At 37.0% G+C, this 24,638-nt stretch overlaps 1 protein-coding gene across 1 annotated transcript in view; it reads left to right on the plus strand.

Moving 5' to 3' along the window:
• The window catches only part of LOC150087220 (mitochondrial-processing peptidase subunit alpha), a 147,891-nt gene that overhangs the window by 36,606 nt on the left and 86,647 nt on the right, over positions 1-24,638 (plus strand). The window contains exons 3-5 of the mRNA XM_090371085.1: positions 2,058-2,137; positions 10,543-10,625; positions 23,436-23,538. Coding sequence (XP_090227211.1) covers positions 2,058-2,137; positions 10,543-10,625; positions 23,436-23,538 — 266 coding nt within the window. The remainder of the gene's footprint in view (positions 1-2,057; positions 2,138-10,542; positions 10,626-23,435; positions 23,539-24,638) is intronic.

Here is a 24,638-nt window from a genome sequence, read left to right on the forward strand (position 1 = left end):
ATTCTTCCTCCTGCTCAGATTAAGAACCTGATGGGGCATTGACCTGATGGGGCATTGATTCAAATTGAGGAAAAACAGTTGTAGAATAGATGTGCGGAAATTTGACTTTAACCAGCGGGTAGTTGATTGATGGAACAGACTTCCATCTTTTGTTGTGGAAGTTGATAGCCTAAATAAATTTAAGACTGAGCTGGACTGGTATTTGGAATGAATGGAGGAGTGAAATGGGAGGTTTTTTTTTTTTTTTTTTTGGCTGATGCTGTATAAGCTTGCTTTCTTGCATCGTATGCCTCTACTAGTGCTAATGCTAAAACCGTTTTGGGTAATTTCTTTTGTAACTTTGTGTTGTCTACGTTTCTTTTGTCCAAATGTTTACTTGCAATCAAGGAGATAAAAGAATAAATAAGAATGAAATAATGTAGTTAGTGAATAAAAAATTACTAAATCATATAGAAAAATTGGCAAAATGTAAGCTGCCAGTAAGTTCTTCATTTATTTGTGCTGACATTCATGTGTTGCTCCTGTCTTGTGTAATTGAACAAACCAAAAAAAAAAAATTATAATAATAAATAAATCACTTTAATGAACTATAAAATACAGTTTATTGCATTTCATGATGACAGGTAATTTACTGGCAGCATATGACATATATTAATTAGTGGTATTAATTTGGAAGATATATGGAAACACCATTTGGACAATACTGGAACACAATTTCAGAAATTTGGATCTCTGTGTAAAAATCTTCAGATTTTTACTTTCTAAATGAGAGTGAGTGTGCACATTATTAGCCAAATGACTGTTGAGTTCACTGCCTTCAATAGAGAAGTAAAAAAAAACGACACAAGTAAACTCATAGAGAACGATGTGCACAAAGCAAGGAGAGCAATGACAATCATTGTTATGTGGGTTGATGAACTCTTACTGTGTAACAGAAGAATAAAAATAACAGGTGAATTAGTATTGAAACTTAACATTATTGATATGATAATCTATAACTTGGGATTCAGTAAAGTTGGGTGCCTGAGAACTGTCATTAGTCATCAGATTATGAATGCATATATCAACAAAAGTTGATGACTTATCGCATTGCAACCGATGGGATATAGGTCCATTTGCTCATGGCCATATGCAAATATTGTACGTTGGAATGTTTACCTTTGGATGTACCCATGTCCACATGTTTCCACTGAAAAGATACAAGAGCATTGCAGCAACAACAACAAGGTGAATTCTACTGTTTCGGGATGCCAAAGGTGTTATGTTTATTTCCTAGAACAAAGCCATACAACAGGTGCTGATTTCTGCTGTGGTCTAAAAAATTCTCTGAAACAAGGTTAGAAAAAAGAAATTACTAGTTCTCCTCTTGTCTGTTTTCTTCGTGATAACGCTCATCCATGTAATGTTAATCTACCTGTGAATACACTGACTGGATTGGGACATTCTTCCACATCTTTCGTGCAGACTATTTGTTATGCTGTGGCTATTTCTGGTCATGCTGCTGAAAGAGCAATTAGGAGGCAAGAAGTTATGGTTAATGATGACATGAAAAGTGCAGTCCTAAAGTGGGGTTGACATCAACTGAAAGATTTATTTGAAATGGAATATCAAAATTCAAGATGGTGAAACAAATCTACAAAACAAATTCTGTAGGAGAGAGAGAAACTTTTCAAAATTGCTAATTTTATTCATTTGACTATTATTGCATTAACTGTATAATAGTACACATATAATTCTTGTGTTATGCTAAAAAAGAGTTGTGATAATGAGTTATTCTACTTCAGCCATTAAACACGTCTAAACGCATGATGCTAAGGATAAATGTTCTAGTATACCATTGGTGTGATGGACCAAATTCTTATTTGTTGAAATAGTATTTCTTTAAAATGAATGTAATCCATCACTGCTGTTATTACTACTGTGCAATTATTTCTACTTACTTTATAGAAGCAGTGCACAGGCATTATACTTACACATGTATTTGAAAGCTGTTCCCCCTCCTCTCACTCTTATTTAAATGACATTTAAGGGGTTTTAACATTGCTTTTAATTTGCAGTGGTTGTTGACTCTGGATCACGATATGAAGTAGCCTATCCAAGTGGAATTTCACATTTTCTAGAAAAATTGGCCTTTGGAGTAAGTACTTGTTGTTTTTTTATCCTTTTACACACACACACACACACACACACACACACACACACACACACACACACACACACACACACACACACACACACACACACACACACACACACACACACTTTCTGAGCTACTGTGCAATTTTTGTTATTTGTACTTTAATTATTCTATTGAAATTGTGTCATTTGTTTGATATCTGGATTGTTTTTGTGTGCTGTGAAGTAGTTATTGCAACTTACAAAGTATACAGTGAGCTGAATTTTCATGTACTTTTTATCTATTGCAGCTATTTGTATGGATTCTGTGGTATACTTGAGGTTTATTCCCTAAATTATCTGTTTCAACGTATAAAGTAAATAAGAATGAAGTTCACTGTCTAATCGCAATTAGATGATGAACTTTTAATCATTTTGTAAACTATTTGTGATCATATGGCATTCTGGAAATGGAACATGCTTGAATTATCCTGAAAGCCACTTCTTTGAAGGGTGGAGAATGTGTTTTTAACCAGTTTTGTTGGGTCTCTTTCTTAACAGAAAGGTAACAGTTAAAAATATGTGATTTGCATGGCACTGTTGATTGTTAAGATTTACATGAAAGAGCCAATACCTTTTTTTTTTTTTTTTTTTATTGAAAATGTGCCATGACTTAATGAATATTAAATTTTGGCACATTTTTAATGTGTACATTTCCATGTGGGCATGTTAATGGATTTTTTAAGTTATAGCTACACAATATTCTTTACTAGTGCATAAATTCTTGATGCTTACTGCTTGAATAAATTCAAGGAAGAACTAGACAAACTGTTGGGGATGAATAGACAAAATGAGAAGGATTTTTTTTTTTTTTTTTTTTTTCCTAATGCTGTATAAGCTTACTTTCTTGCATGATTTTATACTACTTACTAATACTTAATGTGTGATCTTACATAATTTTTCTCAGCAGTGTGGACAGATTGCTATGATGGTGTTTCGTGTTGTTTTATCTATGATGTGGAATTTTTCTTGCAGAGGCAACTATTCCATAAAAATAAAGCCTTTGTTTAGTCTTATATCAAGTATTGTATACAGGTGTTGATTTCTAGAGATTATATTTTCATTTATTTGTTACCAGGCATTTATTTGCTCTGAGTTTCATATGCTAAAATGTGTTTAAAAACTGTGCAAGGGACAACTTTGTTGTGTGGCTAATTTCTCTTTTGCTCCAAATGAATTCATACTGTAATTTCTATGAGTGGCTTTATGTAATTTCTTATTTAAAAATCTTATTGTTTATTTCCATATCTAATCTTCCAGTTTCAGTAAAGGTTGTTTTTACAAAAAACAAAAATACTAAATGTTCAAAATTTTAGTTATTTAGTCTTACTCTAAATATTTTTTCTATGTACTAACTTTTATAACTTTTAAAGCGTATTGACCCTGACTGGGATTAAAAAATTCTTATTAGATGTAAGTGTGGCACTGACCTAAAAACAGAAATATGGGAATAGTGATGGTTAGGAAAAAAGTGCTCTGTGTGAAAATTTATAAATTCCTGTTGAAAAAATGTCTCTTGCTGTGAATTCAAAATTCAATAGTAATGACAACTTTTATGTAAGTTATGTATTGTTTCTGGGGCAGCCTATCCTCGGGACATTTCCAGTAACACCTCACTAATTCAGACCCTTTATAATTCATTCTGCTTTTTTTTGTATATGCACTTAACTACCATTAATGCCCATCCATTAATAGTTGGTCATGTCCTACCCAAGTACCATAACTAGAAATATGCCCATAGGCCTTCAAGGAGACAGTATTATAATTGTGAATGAATGATGCCATGACTGATGGAGTTAATACGTTTCCAGCGCATAATAATAATAGTGTGGCACATTAGCAATTGATCTATATGTGACATTTCAGCGGTACTAAAGATTCCGACGTGGACAATTGATGATGTGATAGTAATAGAGGCATGTGATGCAAGAAAGCAAGTGTATGAGCTTATGTAGTATCAGCCAAAAAAAAAATTCATATAACCATTCCCTCTAAATGTTTGTCCAGTTCCTCCTTGAATTTATATAAGATATCAACTTCCACAATGACAGATGGAAGTTTGTTCCAGCAATTAACCACCCGCTGGCTAAAGGCAAATTTATGCACATCTATTGTACAACTGTCTTTCCTCAATTTGAATTTATGCCCCCTTAGATTCATAATCTGGGCAAGTAGAAGAATCCCATCAGAATTCAGCATGTTCAAACCATTCAAGGCCTTATACACCAGATCACCTCACAGGTGCCTAGTCTCCAGACGCTGCAATTTGCAAAACTTAAGCCTCTCTTGGTAAGAGGATCCCTTCATTCCCCTCACCAATCTTGTCCTCTGTACACGCTCAAGCAAATCTATATCCTTCCCAAAATGAGGCCTCCAGACCTGTATGCAGTACTCAAGGCGTGGCCTGACCATTGCCTTATACAAAAAGATAATCACCCCCTTTTCCCTGCTAGCAAAATTCTTGTATATCATTGACAAAAACCCATGACTTGCTCTTGCAGCCTGTTTGCATTGCTCAGAAAACTTCATATCTGACTGCACAATTACTCCCAGTTCTTTTTCAAGGCCTTATACACCAGATCACCTCGCAGGTGCCTAGTCCACCACCTGCGTCTAGTCATTTTCTACCACCCTAAGTGTAGTAGCACACAGTTGGTACGTTCCTCTGGGGTTACTTCTACCCACATGCAGTACTTTGCATTTGTCAATGTTAAACTTCAGTTGATACTTCTCAGCTCATCTTCCCAAATTTTCTAGATCCTTTTGGAGTAGCACACTACCATTACTGTTATTAACAACCCTGCCAATCTTTGTAACATCTGCAAACTTCAACACTAAGCCTGATATACCTTCATCAATATCATTGATAAATATACCAAACAACAGTGGGCCCAACACTGAACTCTATGGAATTCCACTAATAACATTAGTCCACAAAGAGCAGCGCCCATTGATTACCACCCTCTGTCTTCTCCTACTGAACCACCCTTTTATCCATTGTAGCAACTTACCATTAATACCAATTTGTACAGTAGTCTTCCATGCGCAACAGTGTCAAAAGCTTTCCTGAAATCCAAGTATATGATATCAAATTTTATTTTTTGCATCCAGTTCCTTTGTAACCACATCACAGTATCCAATCAGACTTGTCAGACAAGACTTTTCCTTAACAAATCCATGCTGTGTCTGAATTATTACTGCAGTCTTGCGTAGATGATCCTGCAATGCTTCTTTAACCAGTGACTCCATTATTTTACCTGGAATAGAAGTTATACTAACTGGTCTGTAATTACTCATGTCACCCTCGATCCCCTTTGTGAATTTTGGATAGATTGGCCAGGGGGATCCAGTCTGTGGGGACCTCCCCTGAGTCCAAGGAAACTCATAATTATGACTAAGGGTTTGCTTACTTCTTTTGCTGCCTCCTTTAATATAACTGAATTGGTTCCATCCACCCCAGGTGCCTTTCTTATGTTTATCTTCAACAATTTCTCCTCCACTGTACTCTCAGTTATTACAAGATTATCTAGCTTACTGCCAAAGTTTAATATACCTCTGGCATTCCCCTCCCTGAATAACTCCTTGTGTGAATGAAGATGCAAAATATTCATTTAGTTTGTTAGCTGCCTGAGCAGGATCATCAACAATAGAACCATCGATATCAAGTGGACCAATCTGATTCATCCCCTTTCTTTTAGAGTTTATATAAGAAAAGAAATTCTTGCTGTTTTTCTTAGCATCTTTTGCCAAAGATTTCTCGTAATCTGCCTTTGCTTGCCTAATCTCCTTTGTGATTTGATTAAAGACTAGCTTATATCTGACATAGGCTTGTGTGTCGCCTGATAATTTATATGCATCCCATGCATTTTTCTTCTCTGCCACACGTCTCATTAGTTCATTTGACAACCATTTAGGCCTAAACCTTGAACAATATTTCATAATAGGTATGAAACATCTAGTAGCTTCCCCAATTAATTCCTTGAATTTGCTGTTGGTAACATCATCAGTTGGTCCCACTGTACTGAATTTAAAAACTGTCTGAGACCACTGTAGTCACTTTTACGGAAGCAATATTAATTATATCTTTAAGTAAATACCACATCAGTACGTTGTGATCACTGCCACTTAGTGGTTCCTTTATCTGCAAATTCTTAATAGACGAATGATCACTGCTGATAACGAGATCAAGAGTATTACCCTCTCTGGTTGCTTCTCGAACATGCTGCTGTAAAAAACAATCATCCAATAAATCGACAAAAGCCTTACTGGTGTGTGAGTGACCAACCCACAAATTCCAGTCAGTCTCTGGGAAGTTAAAATCCCCCATTATAAGACACTCTGATTTACTGGCCCATTCTATTTCTATGCACAGTTGCTCATTATACTCATCAGATTCATTAGGCCTATAACACATACCTACTCTCATTTTTCCTTTCCCATTGCTTATGTCACACCAAAGAGACTCAACATTGCATTGTCCACCGACATCAGTTGGATGCACTTCCTTAGATTTTTATGTATTTCTTAACTAACAGCATAACCCCTCCTCCCTTCCTTTTCTGTCTGTCCTTTCTGTACACATTGTATTCCCCAAATTCCAATTCTGCACTGCTTATGTCTGTGTGACACCACATCTCTGATATCCCAACAATATCTGCCTTTGGTGGCTTGACTCGCACTTTAAGCTCATCAGATTTATTAACTATACTCCTAGCATTGGTATACATGCGAGTATACTTGCACCTGTTTCTACTCTTAGTTACCCTAACACAGCCCATGTATTTACTTGTTCCACTATGACTCCCAGCAGTCTTGAAAATCCCCATTGCCTTGCTTTCCCGGCTGCTGCTCAATTGCATTTCAGTAGAAGCAGTGCAAGCAAGAATCACTTTCACCTCTGGCAGCGGCTACTATTAATCTATTAGGCCGTGTATCCCCCCCCAAGCTAGCAGTTTTCCGACCCACCTAACTCTGCCTCGATAGCATCAGCAAATATTCTTGCACCCCTTTCTATTTAAGTGTATCCCATCCCTGTAAAAGCAGTCTCTCCTGTTAACAAGCACAGACCAGGCTGAGAAATATTCTTCCCCTTGAGCCTTGCACAGTCTCTCCAGGGCCAAATTGATTGAACAAGCTTTCTTCATATACTCCCTCCTATCGTGTGTGGGCAGAATTGCAGACACTTTCAAATTCAACCCTAACTCACGGCTTTTTTTTCAATATTGACCTGTACTTGTTAAGTAATTCCGCTGGTCTCCTACTCTTAATATCATTAGTGCCCTTAAAATATGATATCTGCTCTACAATGTCACCAACCTTTGCCCCTGGCAGACATACCCTGATCCTGTTCCACCTATTCTTTTTGCACAATATGTTCCCTGTTTCCCGTGCAATAGAGTCACTGACAACAACTAGTTCCTTAGGGACCAGCGCATTTTGTCTTGGGGGTTGCCGCTGTGTTGCGTGATGTTCAAGTGCAAGCTCTGGCATTGAGGCGCCTCCGTAGCCAGGTGGGCAGGAGCAGCAGTGTGTAGCACATGCTTCTTGATCAGACCCGGGGTTCGAGCCCATGACCACCAAATACGGAGGTGCGGAAAGGTGAGGGAATGACCACCGCATATCTCCGGAGCAATATGGCCTTAGTTTCTAATGATCCTAAAATCCAAAATAACAAACAAATAACAACAACTGGCATTGTTGTGTGCAGCTGAGAGCTTGATGGGCCCCCTCAATTTAAATCCTTTGAGGGCATCCACCCTGTCCTTCACGCTCTCTTGTAGGCCCATAACATTGAAGCATTGCTCGAGAAAAATTTTACAATATTTTCCATGCCGTTTTAAGCATTAATAAGGCCTGGGTGGAAATTACTAAAAGTTGTTTAAGTGGCACGTGGCAGAAAATATGCCCACAGCATGTAAAAGGCTTCAAAGGATTTGAAAAAGACGAATCATATGAAGAGATTACAGATAAGATTGTAAAGTTTGCAGAGCTGCTTCAGTTGGTGGTTGATGCCAAAGACTTGGAAGAGTTAATAGAGGAAGAAGAGAAGGAATTATCTAACGAAGAACTTATTGACTTGCAGGCAGTGATAGTGAAAGAAGAAAATGCTGACTAAGCTCATGAGGAGCGGAGATGTTTCATCACCAGAGAGAGATGGCAATGGCATTTCGTGAAATTGCATCGGCATTGGTGAGGGTTTTTAAAAGATGGATCCTGACAGCAAACAATTCTTAAATTTTAACAGAGGGGTGAAATGATATGCTTGCTTGCTACAAAGAAATCTATGATGAAAAGAAAAAACCACCATCCAGTCATCCATTAATATGTTCTTTAGTAAGGTTGACTGGCTGGTCCTTCTAAATCTCCACAGCCCTCAACCTCTACAATGGCATACTTATCAGCTGAAGATGTCAATTCTGGCAGTGATGCTCCAGAGGTAAAACTTACTGACGTTATGCCCGTCTCCTCTCTTTTATTTTGTAATTTTATAATTTTGAAATTTTTTTAAATTGCACGTTTTTTTAATTTTTTCTGAGCATGAGATAAAAAATTGAATTAATACAATACATAATTCTATTTACATGTTCGTTGAACATTTCTTTTTTGTTCAATCAATTCAGCGAGCACAGCTGCAATTGCTGCATGAGCATGGGGGAAATTCCGACTTATGTGGCATTCCGCAGAATGCAACCTTTATGTAAGATGGGGAGGTCCTGTGCTTCTGTTTATGCCCAAGTCTGCAAAATTGTATAAATGCTGATTATCACAAAAATTATATCTTCTTCATACTCCATAAAAAAAAAAAAAATCGAAACACTGAAATTTAAATGTCAGAATGCACAAAATGAAAATGGAAATTACAGTATAGTAGTTGTTTTTAGCCACATTGAGAGCATATATTTGATACTTGAGCTATGAAAGGGTTGAAATGCTACTGTTTCGTTGACATCGTATAATCATATAATGATAAAAACCAAAGATAGGGATACCTGTTATCTGAAACATTATGATTTTGTTGCTCTAGTACATAAATGATTGAACTCGTTTCTTTATAACTGAACACACTGGAATTTCATTAGCAATAACCCCTTGTGTAGGAATGGCCTGTTTTATGTTTCTAGTAAAGGCTTAAAGTCAGGAACTGGTATAAGGTTGCAGCTGGAACATGTGACAATCAGTTTTGAATGTCTGTGAGGAAGAATGGGTTGGCATCGAGATATTTTCAACTTCAAACGTAGAGTGATTGGAAGGGGGGGGGGTAGGATGTTCAGGTGCCAGTATCTCAACAACAGCTAACGTGGTTAAGTGCTCCTCTTTGTGGTGTCACGAGTCCAAAAGTGGTTGAAACCAGCCAAAGGCCACACACGGGAAATCTACATGTGGTTGACACCTGTGGTAAGTGTCTTGTCTTGTAACACAGCAGTGATGCAGCATATAGTGGCCTAGCTAACCACCAGTACAACATAGGAATAACAAGACCAATATCCACATGGACTATGTGCTGGACATTAGCTTGTATAGGCTATGGCAGTTGACAACCATCAACTGCCATAGCCTATGGGGTACACATAGGCTATGGGGGGTACACATACTCACTGTAAGACATGAGAAACTGCACCCTGCATGGGCACATCAGCACCAACACTAGAGCACTGACATGTGAAAATCTTTGACTTGTTTGATGAATCTCATGCTCAACTCCATTATGCTGAAAGACATTTGCATTTGGAGAAAGCAACATGAGGCCGTGGCAGCTGGATATGCTGTTCGTGCTCTGCAGGCTGGAGACAGTGATGTTATGGTTTGGGAACTATTTTCATGGGATACCCTCGGTCCTGTGATCACAGTTAATCAGTGGTTTGGTGGGAATGCCTTTCTATCATTGCTGATCAACTACATCCTTTCATGATGACAGTGTATCCATACAACTCCGCCACTTGTCAATAAGACAAATGCACCATGCCATAAGGCCATGCAGATTGCTAACTAGTCTCAGTAACATTACAATAAATTCTGTGTCATCCCATGGCTCTCCCAATTACCTGATCTCAACACAATTGAATTTGTTTGGGACCTACTGGAAGAGAGCATTGGATGCTATGATGATCTACCCAGAACATGCAGACATTACTGGACACATTGCACAATGCATGGGTAGCACTACAACAAGATACCCTGTAACACTTTGTACAGTCCACACCAAGATGTGTATGCACTGTATTATGGGCAAAAGGTGGCCTCAAGAGGTGTTAAGTAGGTGTTGCTAATGAAAAGCCAACTCAGTGTATATCCTCTTTTTTCTTGCTTTTATTAAATTTTTGTGTTGTTGATGTTAACTGGTGTTCTTATTTATTTTGCTTCATTTAGTCTACTTCTCAGTTCACTGATAAAGATGCAATCTTGCAAGAACTTGAAAGACATAGTGGTATATGTGACTGTCAAGGTTCAAGGTGAGAAACTAAAAGATATTTTTGGGAATGTATGAGAGTTTATTAGAAATTAAGATTAAGATATCTGTATTTTTGCACAAGTATCAGAAATTAATATTTAAATGCTTATGTTTATGTTTGTCCTTGTGACTGGTGTAACCTGGAAGTTTATTATCCGCAATGACAATTTGAAATTGCAAATTCCAGGCTAGAACTTTGGTCCTGTGATTTTGGATGTTGTGGGCAAAGCATGCTCCATTAGTAGAAATTCATTACTAAATTGAGATGTATTATGACATACATTATCACAAAAATATGTGAATAAATAGTGTAGATATAATATAGGGCACTAGCAAATTTCTCCTGTATCTGATACAGCATGTCAAATGCAGGAGTTGGAAAATTTTTAATGGAACATCCTGAAACATTCCCTATGTATCCCTGACCTTGCTCTGCCTGATTTTCACTTGTTTTCAGATTTAAAAAATAATAATCAAGATAAATAACAATAAAACACCATTCAAGACCAAATGTACAGCAAGAATTTTGTGAATGATTAGTATTAGTAAAGTGATGCACATTCTTTGCTGCATGTAGAATGTTGAATCCTTTCCAAAATTCTTTCTGATAGCCTGACAAACAGACCATGATGTTAGAGCCTAGAGATTCTTCTCAAGTAATGTGCCTTGGATGTAGCGCAGTCACCCCTTGGTTTTCAGTGTGATAAATAATCAAGGGTTTCAGCTTAGAATGACCTGCAGTGGCGCCTCCGTAGCCAGGTGGGAAGGAGCAGCAGTGCGTAGCACACGCTTCTTGATTAAACCGGGGTTCGAGCCCGTCACCACCAAATACGGAGGATGCAGAAAGGTCAGGGAATGACCACCGCATATCCCTGGAGCAATATGGCCTTAGTTGCTAATGCTCCTAAAAACCAAATAACAAACAGACCTGCAGTATTTTAACCAGCAGAAGGTTTGCTTGTCCGTTTCTGGTTTAAAAGGCTGATGCACATTCTTGAAGTCATTTTCTTCCAAGAAAAAAAAAAAAAGCCCAGTCTTGATTGGCAGTGAAGGCTTATCTGGAATAATAGGTCCCCCTCCTCTTTTATGTTTCTTCCATGCTCTTAGAAAAATCCTGCTCCCAGTTAATCAGCACTAGCAGCTTGCTTTGCACCATAATGGTATGTAAGCCTTGACTTGTTTTGAAACACCTAAATCATCCCTTGCACTGAAACTTTTGTGCTTAGAGCCCTCTCTATGCTGGTCTTTCACTCAAAGCCTTATCCTTAATTATGCTAAAGGTAATTATGGTTTAAAGGCATGTGGCATTTCAGCCACAATTCCTGTACATTTTCTTATAATTTTGGCATCAATTCTGGTCTTTCCTCTAAGAATTGTGTGCACAGCTGTGTAAGCAAGGTCTAATTACCTTCAGTTTGGTCTTTCCTCTAAGAAAAGACTAAAATTGAAGTCAACTTTCACGATCCATTCCCACTAAGTGCTGTTATTTTTCTCTTTTCCAATGTAATAATGACCTTTGTTCTGAATTTCATTTCAACAGCATCATCTGAATACTGACCTTCCCTTGTATCTAGCATTTTTAAGTAATATTAAATGGGAAATACACAAACATTTAACACTGGAGCTTGTCAAGACCCAGACTAACTAAATAGCATATAATAGTACTACTAGGTATCAGTGCATCATGTGCATTTTAGCCGCAGTAGCTCTTGCACCAAGAATTCTTCAATCAATCAATCAATCAATCAGTGCATCATGTACTTGCGAGCCAAGTTCCCACAGGAGTGGATTTTCCAGTTATCGGTGTTACACCTTACTATGCATTATAGTTAACAGCATAGGTTTTATTCATCCAAATACCTTTTCACAGCATCGTTTATATTTTTAAATTTGGTTTGGGTTTTATTGGCGCATCAGCAACTGAGGCTATAATGCATTTTAAATTTTGGTGCACAGATGAAAGAGAATAATACATTTTACATTTGGGGGTTTCTTTTTCACCTGATTCTGCTCAATTAAAGCTGGGCTCTGCTTAACAATAATGGAAATATGACAATAACTTTCAAGAAATTAAAAATTTTAAATGTTGATAACACTTTCTTAGATGCAAGTCAGACCGCAGTAATAACATAGCTGACAGTTTGCTATTGACATAAATGCAGATTTGGCTAAGGTAAAGAAAGCCAACAATGAGAACCACGAGAAACTTTTAGCAGTCAAACACGTTTCCCGGTACTGCCGCTTCTCCCTGCATTCTTGGTAAACAGATGGTGCGTGTTATTGTTAGTGGTAGTAGAAGTTGATAACGATGTATTGATTAGTTTTTACTTATTATTAAAAGCAGATTATTGGAGTTCATGAGTGGGCTGAAAGTTACTTATGGGTACACCCTCCAGACTGCCTCAGTCTTAGGGTGTGTATCCCCCTTCCTGCTGTTTTAACCCAATACGAAAACAACTTCTACAGACTGCGTGTTATCAGTAGTTGCAGTAGAAGTTGTTTTCCTATCAGGTTAAAACAGTGGGAAGGAGGAATAAACACCCTAAGACTGAGGCAGTCTGGAGGGTGTACCTGTAAGTAAATTTCAGGCGCGAAGGCATTGCACTCATGAACTGCAGTAATCTGCTTTTAATAATGAGGAAAAAACTAATCAATACATCGTTATCGACTTCTACTGCCACTACAGATAACATGTACCATCTGTTTACTGAGAATGCAGGGAGAAGCGTGGTACCAAGAAACATGTTTGACCACTAAAAGTTTCCTCGTGGTTCTCGTGTTGGCTTTCTTTAACTTCGCCGCAGATTTATATAAGTTGAAGACATCATCATCAGCCATTTTCAATCCACTACAGGATGGAGGCCTCTCCTGCAACTTCCCAGTTCCTTCTGTTTTGTGCAATGGCCATCCATTTACTGCCCACAAACTCATGAATTTCATCTGTCCATCTCCGTTATTGTCTTCCAGGTTTTCTTCTAGCTCCTCTTGAGTACCATTCTGTTATTTTCTTAGTCCATCTGTCATCATGTCTTCGAGCTATGTGTCCTGCCCACAACCATTTTAGTTCTTTAGTTTTGATAAGAATGTCCTTTACATGAGTTTGCTGCCTAATCCATGTGTTTCTCTTCTTATCTAACAGTCTGATTCCCAATATAACTCGTTCCATTCTTCGCTGTGTAGTTCTCAGCTTCTTCTCCATTCTTTTGGTGAGTGCCCAAGTTTCACTTTCATAAGTGATGGTGGGAGTATACGTTGGCTCATTATTTTACGTTATAGACAAATTGGGATATTGCTCCTCAGTATGTTACTATATTTCCTGAATGCTGTCCATCCCAAATTTATTCTTCTCTTGACTTCCAGCCATTTATCATTATTACAGCTAATGACTTGTTCCAGATAAGTATTTTAAATTTACTACTGTCATTGTATAGTCTAATATATGGGGTATTTATGCCTTGTCTTTCCAGAGCCCCAAACATTATGCTGTATAGATTCAAATGCCAGGCATAATGGTGTTTTATATTCATTTGCTTTCTCCATCAGCTGTGATATTACGCGAAGGTGATCCATAGTTGCGAATCTTGTCCTAAAGCCAGCTTGTTCTTTCGGTTGATTCTCATCAAGTATTCTTTCTAATCTGTTAGTAATGACCCTTGTGAACAACTTGTATATGTGGGATAACAAGCTAATTGGTCTATAATTTCCAATTTCTGATTTATCTCCTTTCTTATGCAGCAAAATTATGATTGCATTATTCCACTCCTTAGGCATCACACCTTTTCTAATGCATTTTGTGAAGAGTCTTGCCAGTTTTTGTGTCATGTCTCTTCCTCCCAATTTTAACAACTCTACAGTAACTTCATCTTCCCCCGGAGTTTTCTGATTCTTCATTTTCTTCAACACACATTCTACCTCATCAGGTATGTTGTATGTGTTACTAATTTGTGATCTGCCTTCCCCACTGCTGGCATCATTCCCTCGCTCCTTGTATAATTCTCTATAGTAGTCTTCTGCTATTTGAATTATGCCTTCTCTGCTATTTAAAAGTGCGCCATTGCTATTCTTCAGTTTCAGTATCATTTGTCTTTCTGTATTACTGCTCATGGCTGCTGATTTAAATCCTTTGTTTTCCCTTAATGCTTGTTCTACTTTTCTTGTGTTATATCTTATGTCCTCTCTGAATCTCTTTCTAAAGGCTTTGCATAACTCAGTATACTCAATTTTCTCCTTGTCAGTGTTTTTCTTCCTCTTCATTTCTTGTCTTTGGTGCATCATGACAAGTGTTTCTTGACTAATTTTTTCTTCTTTTGATTTCTCTTTACCTATAGGTTTCTTGGGCTTTATCACTTTCAGAAAGTTGCACTATTCCTTGTCGATATCTTGGTCCTGAGCAGTCTGCAGAAGCTCTAACTTGTTCTTAAGTTCCAGTACATACTGCTTTTTCTCCTCTTCTGTTATCTCAAAGACCTTTGTATTATTTACTCGAGTCAGTTTTTTCCTTTCTTTTCTTACATCTATATCAAGTGTGCATCTTACCATTCTGTGATCTTCCAACATTTATCTTGTTCAGGACAGTAACATCATTCACGATATATCTTCTGTTAGTGAGAATGAAGTCAATTTCATTAGTTGTTAATCCATTTGGGCTTTTCTATATCCACTTTCTATTCACCCTTTCCTTGAAAAAAAAAGTGTTCATTACTGACATTCCACGTCTTTCACCTCTTTCATTTCTTTCACCAATTCCAAAATTTCCTATAGTTCCCCTTTCTTCGCTGTTTTGTCTCTTTCGAACCTTAGCATTGAAGACCCTCATAATGATAGTGTAGTGAGTTTTCTGTTCATCTAGAAGACTCAATTTCGGTGTACATTTCTTCAACCTCTTCATCATCATGGCTCGATGTTGGTGCATAAATCATTATAAATTAGCTTATACCTCTTAGAAATCCTGAGTAGTAGTCTTGACACCCTTGATGATGTACTTTTGAATTTCAAAATGTTGTTTTTTATATCTTTATGGACCAGAAAGCCAACTCTACCTTCGCTCCTTTCACTGTTTCCATTGGTGTACAGCAGATTTCCACTTGATAAACTTATAAGTGATTAATTTCTTCTTCTTGTTTCAGCTAAACCGATGATATTCCAATTCACATTTTCTAATTCCTTTTCCAGCTCTAATATCCCGTCTTCACCGATGAGCGATCTTACGTTGTAACAGGCCAAGTTCAGTTTCCGTGCATGGCAGCCTGGTTGTACCCAGAGATTCTTAGCACCCTCTGCTTCCACTCTGATTCTCTTGCTGCCGTGAGAGGGGGAGTGAAAGCCGCTGGGGACTGAGGGCCATTTGTTTCGTCTTACTGTCATGTGCTGCAGGGTTTGGTCTTTTCCTCTTCATGCTGACCAGGCGTCTTGAAGAGAACCACTCTACACGTTCGTTGCCACCTAAGTGATGTGACAGGGCTTACCATCGAGAAGGTATGCATGAGTGGATTTTAGGGAGGCAGGCCAACTGGACTTCTCCTAAATCTTCTGAAATAGAAAGATATTGGATCCATCAGTGTTTTAGACTGAGTGTCTGACAGCACACAGAATGCCTGTTCCCCTATAAGCCCCAAGTTGAAGACAGCCTGTACTTAAATTCATTTCTGATGGATTGAAAAACAGAAGACTGAACTAATTTTAAAAATATGCTAAAACACTATCATCGGTATAAGAGAAAGTCTTCCAAACAGTCAAAAAATGAAATGAAGATAACTGCAAAAATAGTACTTTTTTTTAAGTTTTGTAGTATTTATATTTTAGAAAACTTATGATTATAATATAACCCACTAATTATTCATTAGCAAAATATTTGCAGTACAGTAATCCCTCACCATTTGATATGTATAATTAATCAGAATTTTATATAAATATTTTGTGGACAATGATAGGTTGCGTAAAAACCATTCATTTTAAAGCTAAAATAAAGTGCTAAGTTTTTAATAAGTTATCAATCTATTGAAGATTACCAGCAATGTTTTTAAACTGTGGTTTTATGTTAACTCTCTCTCTCTCTGTGTGTGTGTGTGTGTGTGTGTGTGTGTGTGTGTGTGTGTGTGTGTGTGTGTGTGTGTGTGTGTGTGTGTGTGTGTGTGTGTGTGTGATGCTAAAATAAACAGTTATGTTTTTAATAAATTTTAATTATGTTTCAAATTAACTTGTGGTTATTAAACAATTTTTTTTTTATTTATTTAATTTTTATTACATTTCCTTAAACGTGTATCAACATCCTCCTATTACTCATTGAGCCAATATCTGCAACAGTGATACCCTCTGTCCTATAGTGCATATTTCTAATTCAGAAATAAACATAATAATACCAACATAGGTTTTGAATTCTTAATTATCTTCAAACAATTAATTTTATGACTAATTTAATGAGACTTTTTTTTATCAGAATAATAGCTGATAGCTATTAGTTTTGATGAAAACTGATGTCAATATTTACATTGCAGATTTGCACATTTGCTACATGGCAGCTGTCCTAGTCTCATCTATATGTGAAGGCCTGAATGCAACTCAGCTCCACTACTTGTGAGGTGTAATCAAAAAGTTTGGGGGATCAATTTGGTATCTTGAAATTACAACATGTTTAGTGACTCATCTAGGTCACCACTGGATTTAAACCACTAGGAATCACCCATTTATCTGCACTCAGTCTGAATTAGCTTGTGTTGAATGGATGTTTCATGCTTCATTGCATTTTAAAATGAGCGATTTTACACATTAGCAGCGAATTTGCGCAGATGTTTCAAATTAGGAACAACAGAAATCCATGAAATATTAAAAACTTTCAGAGAAGATTCTGCTTGTCATTCGCAGGCTCTCAGTGGTTTGCAAAGTTTATAGCGGGCTGCTTGTCCGTTAAAGATGATCTTTACCCTGATTGCCCTTCAGCTTCAAAAAAATAGTGATTTGATCACTTGTCTTAATTATCTTATCAGGAGTGATCAGTATTTAATTATCCATGAAGTTGCTAGTGAAACTAGTATTTCTTATGGAATATGTAAATCATCTTTTAGCATTAGCATTAGTTAGGAGTTGGTTCTTGTAATCAACCAATCACTGGCTAAAGGTAAACTTCTGCACATCTATTATGTAACCATCCTTCCAGAACTTGAATTTATGCCCCCCCTCATGTGCATAATCTGAGCAAGAGGAAGAGTCCCATCAGCATTGAGCTTGCTCAAACCATTCAAAGCCCTTCAATCACCTTCCACTTTACAGGTGCTGTCTCCAGATGCTGCAGTTTGCAGAACTGAAGCCTTTCTTTTTCTTAGTAAGAGCACCCCTTTGTTCCCCTCACCAAACTCATTGCTCTTCTCTATACTCATTTCAGTAGATCTACATTCTTCCTAAAATGAGGCCTCCAGATCTGTATGCAGTACTGTAGATGTGGCCGACCATTGCCTTATACAATGGTATAATCACCTCTTTATTCCTGCTAGCAAAATCCCTATATATCATTGACAAAACTCCATGAGCTGTTCTGGCAGCCTGTCTGCAATGATCAGAGAACTTCTTATCTGACTGCACAATTCCTCAGATCTTTTTCATTTTCCACTACACTGAGGGTAGTATTGCATGATTGGTATGTTACTTTGGGGTTACTGCTATTCATGTGCATTACTTTGCATTTTTCAATGTTAAACTTCAGTTGCCATTTCTCAGCCCATCTGAGAAATGGCAACTGAAGTTTAACATTGACAAATGCAAAGTACTGCATGTGAGTAGCAGTAACCCCAGTGTAATGTATCAACTATGCTAACAATACCAATATTATTCAATGTATTTTAACATAAGATTTGGGAATGCACCACATTTCAGTGAAGATTCTGCTGTGTATACAGGAACTCCCCGACTTACATAATACTCGACTTATGGAAATTCAACTTTACGTAAGTTTTTTGCTGGCCGGTGCAAACTTAAAAAAATTGTGGAAACGTATTTGCATCCTGTAGGAATAAATGGAGGTATTGTAAAAATATTGTAATGTGAACCCAATAACACTTTTTTTTTTTTTTTTTTTGTAATTCCTTCCGAGTCCTTGGAAGTTGAAAATTTCACTATATTACTAAGCCATTTATCTCTCTAAAAGGTCATATTTATAATGAAATTGTACTACCCTTTCATCATTACTGTATGTTCCCGTTATAAGAATCAGTTTTGAATGTCTTTGTGATATTTTTCCAAAGCATGTTTCTGGAAGTCACGGCCAAAAAATAAAAACAATTTGCACTTTCCAGTTTATTGGGCTTTTCTGTTAGTGCATCTAATTATAAATGGGTAGTAAACTTCATCTTATTGCATTTGCGATAATACCGATAACTGCAGTTGTGTGGGTTTTTATGCTATTATAGTGAAATATGTTCCCCTTCACTGAAATCTTCAATCATATAAAAAACAAATTTTCAGAAACTTTTCTTCGTTCCTATTTACGTATATTACAATGATGAAGGGAAAGCAACCAACGGAAAGTAAAAGTGCTGGCTGTGCCAGGAAACAAAACAAAATTGATTTAGAAAAGAAGATGAAAATGATTAAGAAGTATAAAGCAAGACAAAGTTTGTCATCTATTGCAAGGGAATTAGATCTCGCTGCTTCAACAGTGAATACTATGTTAAAGGACAGTGCACGTAAAAAAGAACATGTCAATGGATCAATGCACTTAAGATCAACAGTGATCACAAAACAGCGTTCAGGTGCTATATTGAAGATGGAACAGCTGTTAATAATATGGATGGAAAATCAGATTTAGAAGCAAGTGCCCCTGAGTCTAATGACCATTCAAGCAAAAGCAACAAGTATTTATAAAGATATTAAGGATAAGAACGGCAAACCCCAACCCAAGCAACATGTGGTTTAATATGTTCAAGTATTGCGCTGGTTTTGACAATGTTAAAGTATGCGGTGAAGTCGCCAGTGCTGATTCTGTGACTGCAGAGAAATTCAGCGAGCACAGTTGCGAGTGCTGCACAAGTATGGGGGAAATTCTGACTTACGTAGTGTTCTCCGGAACGCAACCCTTACGTAAGTCGCAGAGTTCCTGTATTCATTGATGATCACAGAGCAGAGTGAGTTCTTGCATGTCAGGATATTTATTGTGCTGCTGCTGACCCACAGTTTGTTTCTTTCATCATTACTAATGATGTGATGTGTTGGAAAAAACTATATTGATGAAGGTGCTATTCAATGCAGCAAATTTTTAACGTTGACGAGACTTCTCTGTATTGGAAAAAAATGCCAGATCGAATGTACATTGCCAAAGAGGAAAATACAATGCTAGGTTTCAAGGCATCAAAAGATAGGGCCACGCTCTTGCCTTGAGCTAATGCAGTGGGAGATTACAGATTAAAACCACTGCTTGTGTACCATTCTGGAAATCCTCATGCGCTTAAGGACATCAATGAAGCATTTCCAATCGAACCAGAGAGCATGGATAACATATCTCTCTCTTTGAGAATTGGTTTAAATGCTGCTTCATTCCCGAGGTTGAAAAATATCGTGAAGACAACGACGTTCCTTTCACGATTTTGCTTCTGTTAGATAATGCTCCTGGATATCCTGCACATCTAGATGATTTCAATTCGAATGTGAGAGTCATATTTCTACAGCGAAACATGACTTCACTCATCCAAACTATGGATCAGGGTGTTATTTCAAATTTAAAAGCATACTATTTACACACAGCATTTGCTATGTGTAAATAGTATGCTTTAGACGAATGGAAAAAATTTACATTAAGAGACTTTTGGAAATCTTACAATATTTACCATGCCATCTTAAACATTAATAAGGCCTGGATAGAAATTACTAAAAGTTGTTTAACCCCTTCATGGATTATCCCGAGATATCTCGTTTTTAGTTTTAGTGTTATTTGGAACTTCGAAATATCTTGGGATACAATAATACCTGAAGAAAACAATAATACCTCCAAATTTAGGACTGAAACATATTATTGTTTGCTTCGGGTATTATTGGCATAATAGTCGTTTGCTGCCAGGCTTAAGAAAATCCCGAGTTTTCGCCTGGCAGCAAACGACTGGCTTTCGTTTTACTTATATTGTACAGCAATGTCAGAACAGTAGCACACGTTCCTCTGCCGCCAGTGAGCAAAATATAATTTTCCATCCTAAATGCAGAATACTGAACCCACGAAAACAATTCACAAAAACAATAGCGAAAAATATTTTGGCACCCTCTTGTACTGCCGCCCATAAGCGACATGTACCTTGCCGGTCTGTGGCGGCTGTGTGTCAGAATGTAGTAGTTCGCGATTACTGCTTTTGGCGGGAAGATACTGCTTGTGTGTTCCTCTTGATTTTTGAAAATTTATTTATATAATGAGTAATAAAGACTTTTTCTGTGCCTTTCTTTTAACTCAAGCGCTATTTATTAAAAAAAAAAATCTGTATAATTTGCACACTTTTTGGCGTACACGAAATAACTTGGGATAGCCCAAATGGGTTAATTACTCCCATGTATTTTCTACAAAAAAATTAATAAATAACACAAAAAACTATACAATAAGTATTTGCATGATGCATACTTTTAATCTGTAAAATAAAAAAAGTCGATTCGTTATGGCACATTTTCTGGAAAAAAACGTTCCAGGTAGGGGTTAAATGGCACATGGAAAAAAATATGCCCATAGCACATAAAAGGCTTCAAAGGGTTTGAAAAAGACATATCATATGAAGAGGTTACAGATAATTAGAAAACAGGCCTTGTGCATCAGCTGAGGTTACAGATACGATTGTAAAGGTTGGAGAGCTACTTCAGTTGGAGGTTGTTGCCAAAGACATGGAGGAGTTAATAGATGAAGAAGAGAAGGAATTATCTAACTAAGAACTTATTGACTTGCAGGCAGCGATTGTGAAAGAAGAAAAATGCTGACGAAGCTCAAAATGAACCAAACGAGGAGCCAAGACGCTTCATCACCAGAGAGATGGTAATGGAATTTCATGAAATTGCATCGGCAATGGTGAGGTTTGAGAAGATGAATCCTGACAGCGAATGATTCTTAAAAGTTAACAGACGGGTGAATGATTTCTTGCTTGCTACAAAGAAATCTATGATGAAAAGAAAAAAGCTACCGTCCAGTCATCGTGTTTTAATGTTTTTTGTACGGTTGAGTGGCCGACCCCTTCTAAATCTCCACAGCCCTTAACCTCCGCAGCGGCGTACTTATCAGCTGAAGACGTCGATTCTGGCAATGATGCTTGACAGGTAAAACTTACGGACATTGTGCTCGTCTCCTCTCTTTTTTTTGTAATTTTATAATTTTGAAATTTTTTTATTAAATTGCACGCTTTTATAATTTTTCCTGCACGAGATAAAAAATTGAATAAAAGCAATAAATAATTCTATTTACATGTTTGTCGAACATTTCTTTTTTGATTCAATCTATTGAGCAAGCACAGTTGCGAGTGCTGCACAATTATGGGGGAAATTCTGACTTACGTAGTGTTCTCCGGAACGCAACCCTTACGTAAGTTTGTTAGTTTGTTTGTTATTTGTTTTTTAGGAGCATTAGCAACTAAGGCCATATTGCTTCGGGATATGCGGTGGTCATTCCCTGGCCTTTCCGCATCTTCCGTATTTGGTGGTGATGGGCTCGAACCCCGGTCTAATCAAGAAGCGTGTGCTACGCACTGCTGCTCCTTCCCGCCTGGCTACGGAGGACCCCCCCCCCTTACGTAAGTCGCGGAGTTCGTGTATTCATTGATGATCACAGAGCAGAGTGAGTTCTTGCATGTCAGGATATTTATTGTGCTGCTGCTGACCCACAGTTTGTTTCTTTCATCATTACTAATGACAATTGTGACTGTATGTCTGATTTGGAAATAAAGGACTCTCTTTTTCATAGCCCAAGAAATCATGGAAATTTCAATCATATGCAAAGATTATGCTTGATATATGTTTTTTACTCATAGGGTATTGTTCATTATGAATTTATCCAGCATAGTCAGACAGCAAACCACAAATACTATGAAGCAGTTCTACGATTATTGCTTGATTCTGTTCAGAGAAATGGGCTGGAAAAGTGAGCGTCAGGTAATTGGCGTTTGCATTATGACAGTGTTCATGCACGTTCAGGGTTTCTATTCAAGAATTTCCTGCAAAGTGCTCCATCACTGTGGCCACCCACCATGCTGGATTTTGCTTAGTGTGATCCCCCCCCCCCCCCCCCAAGCATAAGTCAAAATTCATGGATTTGAAGTGACTGAAGAAATTATTCAGAAAGTGCCACCGGAACTGTTAGCAGTTTCAAAATAAACAAAAAAGGAATGCTTCCAGAAGTTTTGGAATTGGTGTATGCAGTATAAAGGAGATCCATCTGAATAGTCAGGAAACATGTCCATTTCCCAAAATATTAGTGTTCAGTCCTTAAACTTTCCAAGCATACCTTGTATATCAGCTGTTACAAGTGCATGAATTTTTGAAATAACCTGCACTGCTAGAGAAGTTTGTGCACATCATACTTGTTCCAGATATTTTATACATAATGATGTGGATGTTTTTTGAATATTTTTGATTTGGAATGACATCTGCTTGATTTGTGACATATTTCTATTTTTTCGTTAATTTTGTTTTGATTCAAAAATCCAATGTTATTCAAAATTTTAAAATCATTTTTAACTATTAAGTCTGCCCATGCATTTGTTAATGTTTTTCTGAAAGTTAAGTATGGTACTAAAGTTTTTGTGCTTAACTTTCAAAAGAAAAGGTTTGTTCATATTTTCTAAGAGGAGCTTCTGTTTTCTTTAAGGGATACTATTATTTATGCAGCCTCAGCTGATTCAAGAGGTTTGGAACCAGTTATTAATCTCCTATCTGAAGCAGTGCTAAGACCAAAAATCTCCACAGATGAGGTAATATATTTATCAGATCCAGCTGTATGCATATAACATCTTCTCATATGCAATTTATTTTATTTAAATTATATTGAATTATACAGTATTTGAATATACAGTGTATATTTAGATATTAGGTAAGCTAACCACAAGTGTTGATGGAGTCAGATTTAAAGATCCTTGATTTAAGAAAAGTAATTTTTTTTTTTTTTTTTTAAATTTGCATAGTAATAATTTTCATATACATTCATGCAGTGCTCCATGTGATTTTGCAAGAACAAGTACTGCATGCAACTTAATTTATCTTTGAAGATTTTTTTGGATTGCCTTGGTAAATGAAACGAAACCAAGGGTTGTCTGCTGTTATCAGCCATTTTATATATATATATATATATATATTTTTTTTTTTTTTTTTGATGGGGATGGAATTCCATAACTTACCTTAAATTTTTTTAATATTTTGTAAATGGAATTTATTCCCTTCTGAATGTTGTCTTGTGTACAAGTACTTAAATGTTTGCATTCTCTCTAACCTAACCAGTGAATTTCAATTCTGTCTCATTTCCAAAATAATACTTTTTTCCCAAAGGTTGGTTTGGGATCACTATTTTTTTCTGATTTTTTTCGATAACATCGACAGAAGGATAGAGGGCACAATTTAAAAATTTGTAGATAATGTGAAGATTGGGATTGTGGTTAATGATCAGCACCAATCAGTGCTCCTTCAGGATAGCTTGGATAGGATTCATAAAATAAATAAGGTCAGAAAAGTAGCAGCTTTAGCTTAATGCAGCAGAATACATGGTCTTACACATGGGGAAATGCAACCTCAAAATAACTTATACACTTGGCTGGGTTCAATTAAAAACTGTAGAGAAGGAAATGAGTTTTGAGGAGGTTACAATATTGCTAGAGGAAGGTCTCTGAGCAATGTTGATAAAAGGCTTTTTGAAAGAATCAAAAGATAGGTAATCTGCTTGTTGAGACCTGCAAAAAAGGCACTTTTATGAAGAAAGAATTCAAATATGGGGGCTACAGCACTTGGAATCAGGCACCTTAGAGGGGACCTGATTGAGATCTATAAGGCTATGAGAGGGGGATGGTATGAGGGTAAAATT

Source organism: Mastigoproctus giganteus, chromosome 4 (genome assembly GCF_048544385.1).
Source record: "Mastigoproctus giganteus isolate SK-2022 chromosome 4, ASM4854438v1, whole genome shotgun sequence".
NCBI classification, from domain to species: Eukaryota; Metazoa; Arthropoda; class Arachnida; order Uropygi; family Thelyphonidae; genus Mastigoproctus; species Mastigoproctus giganteus.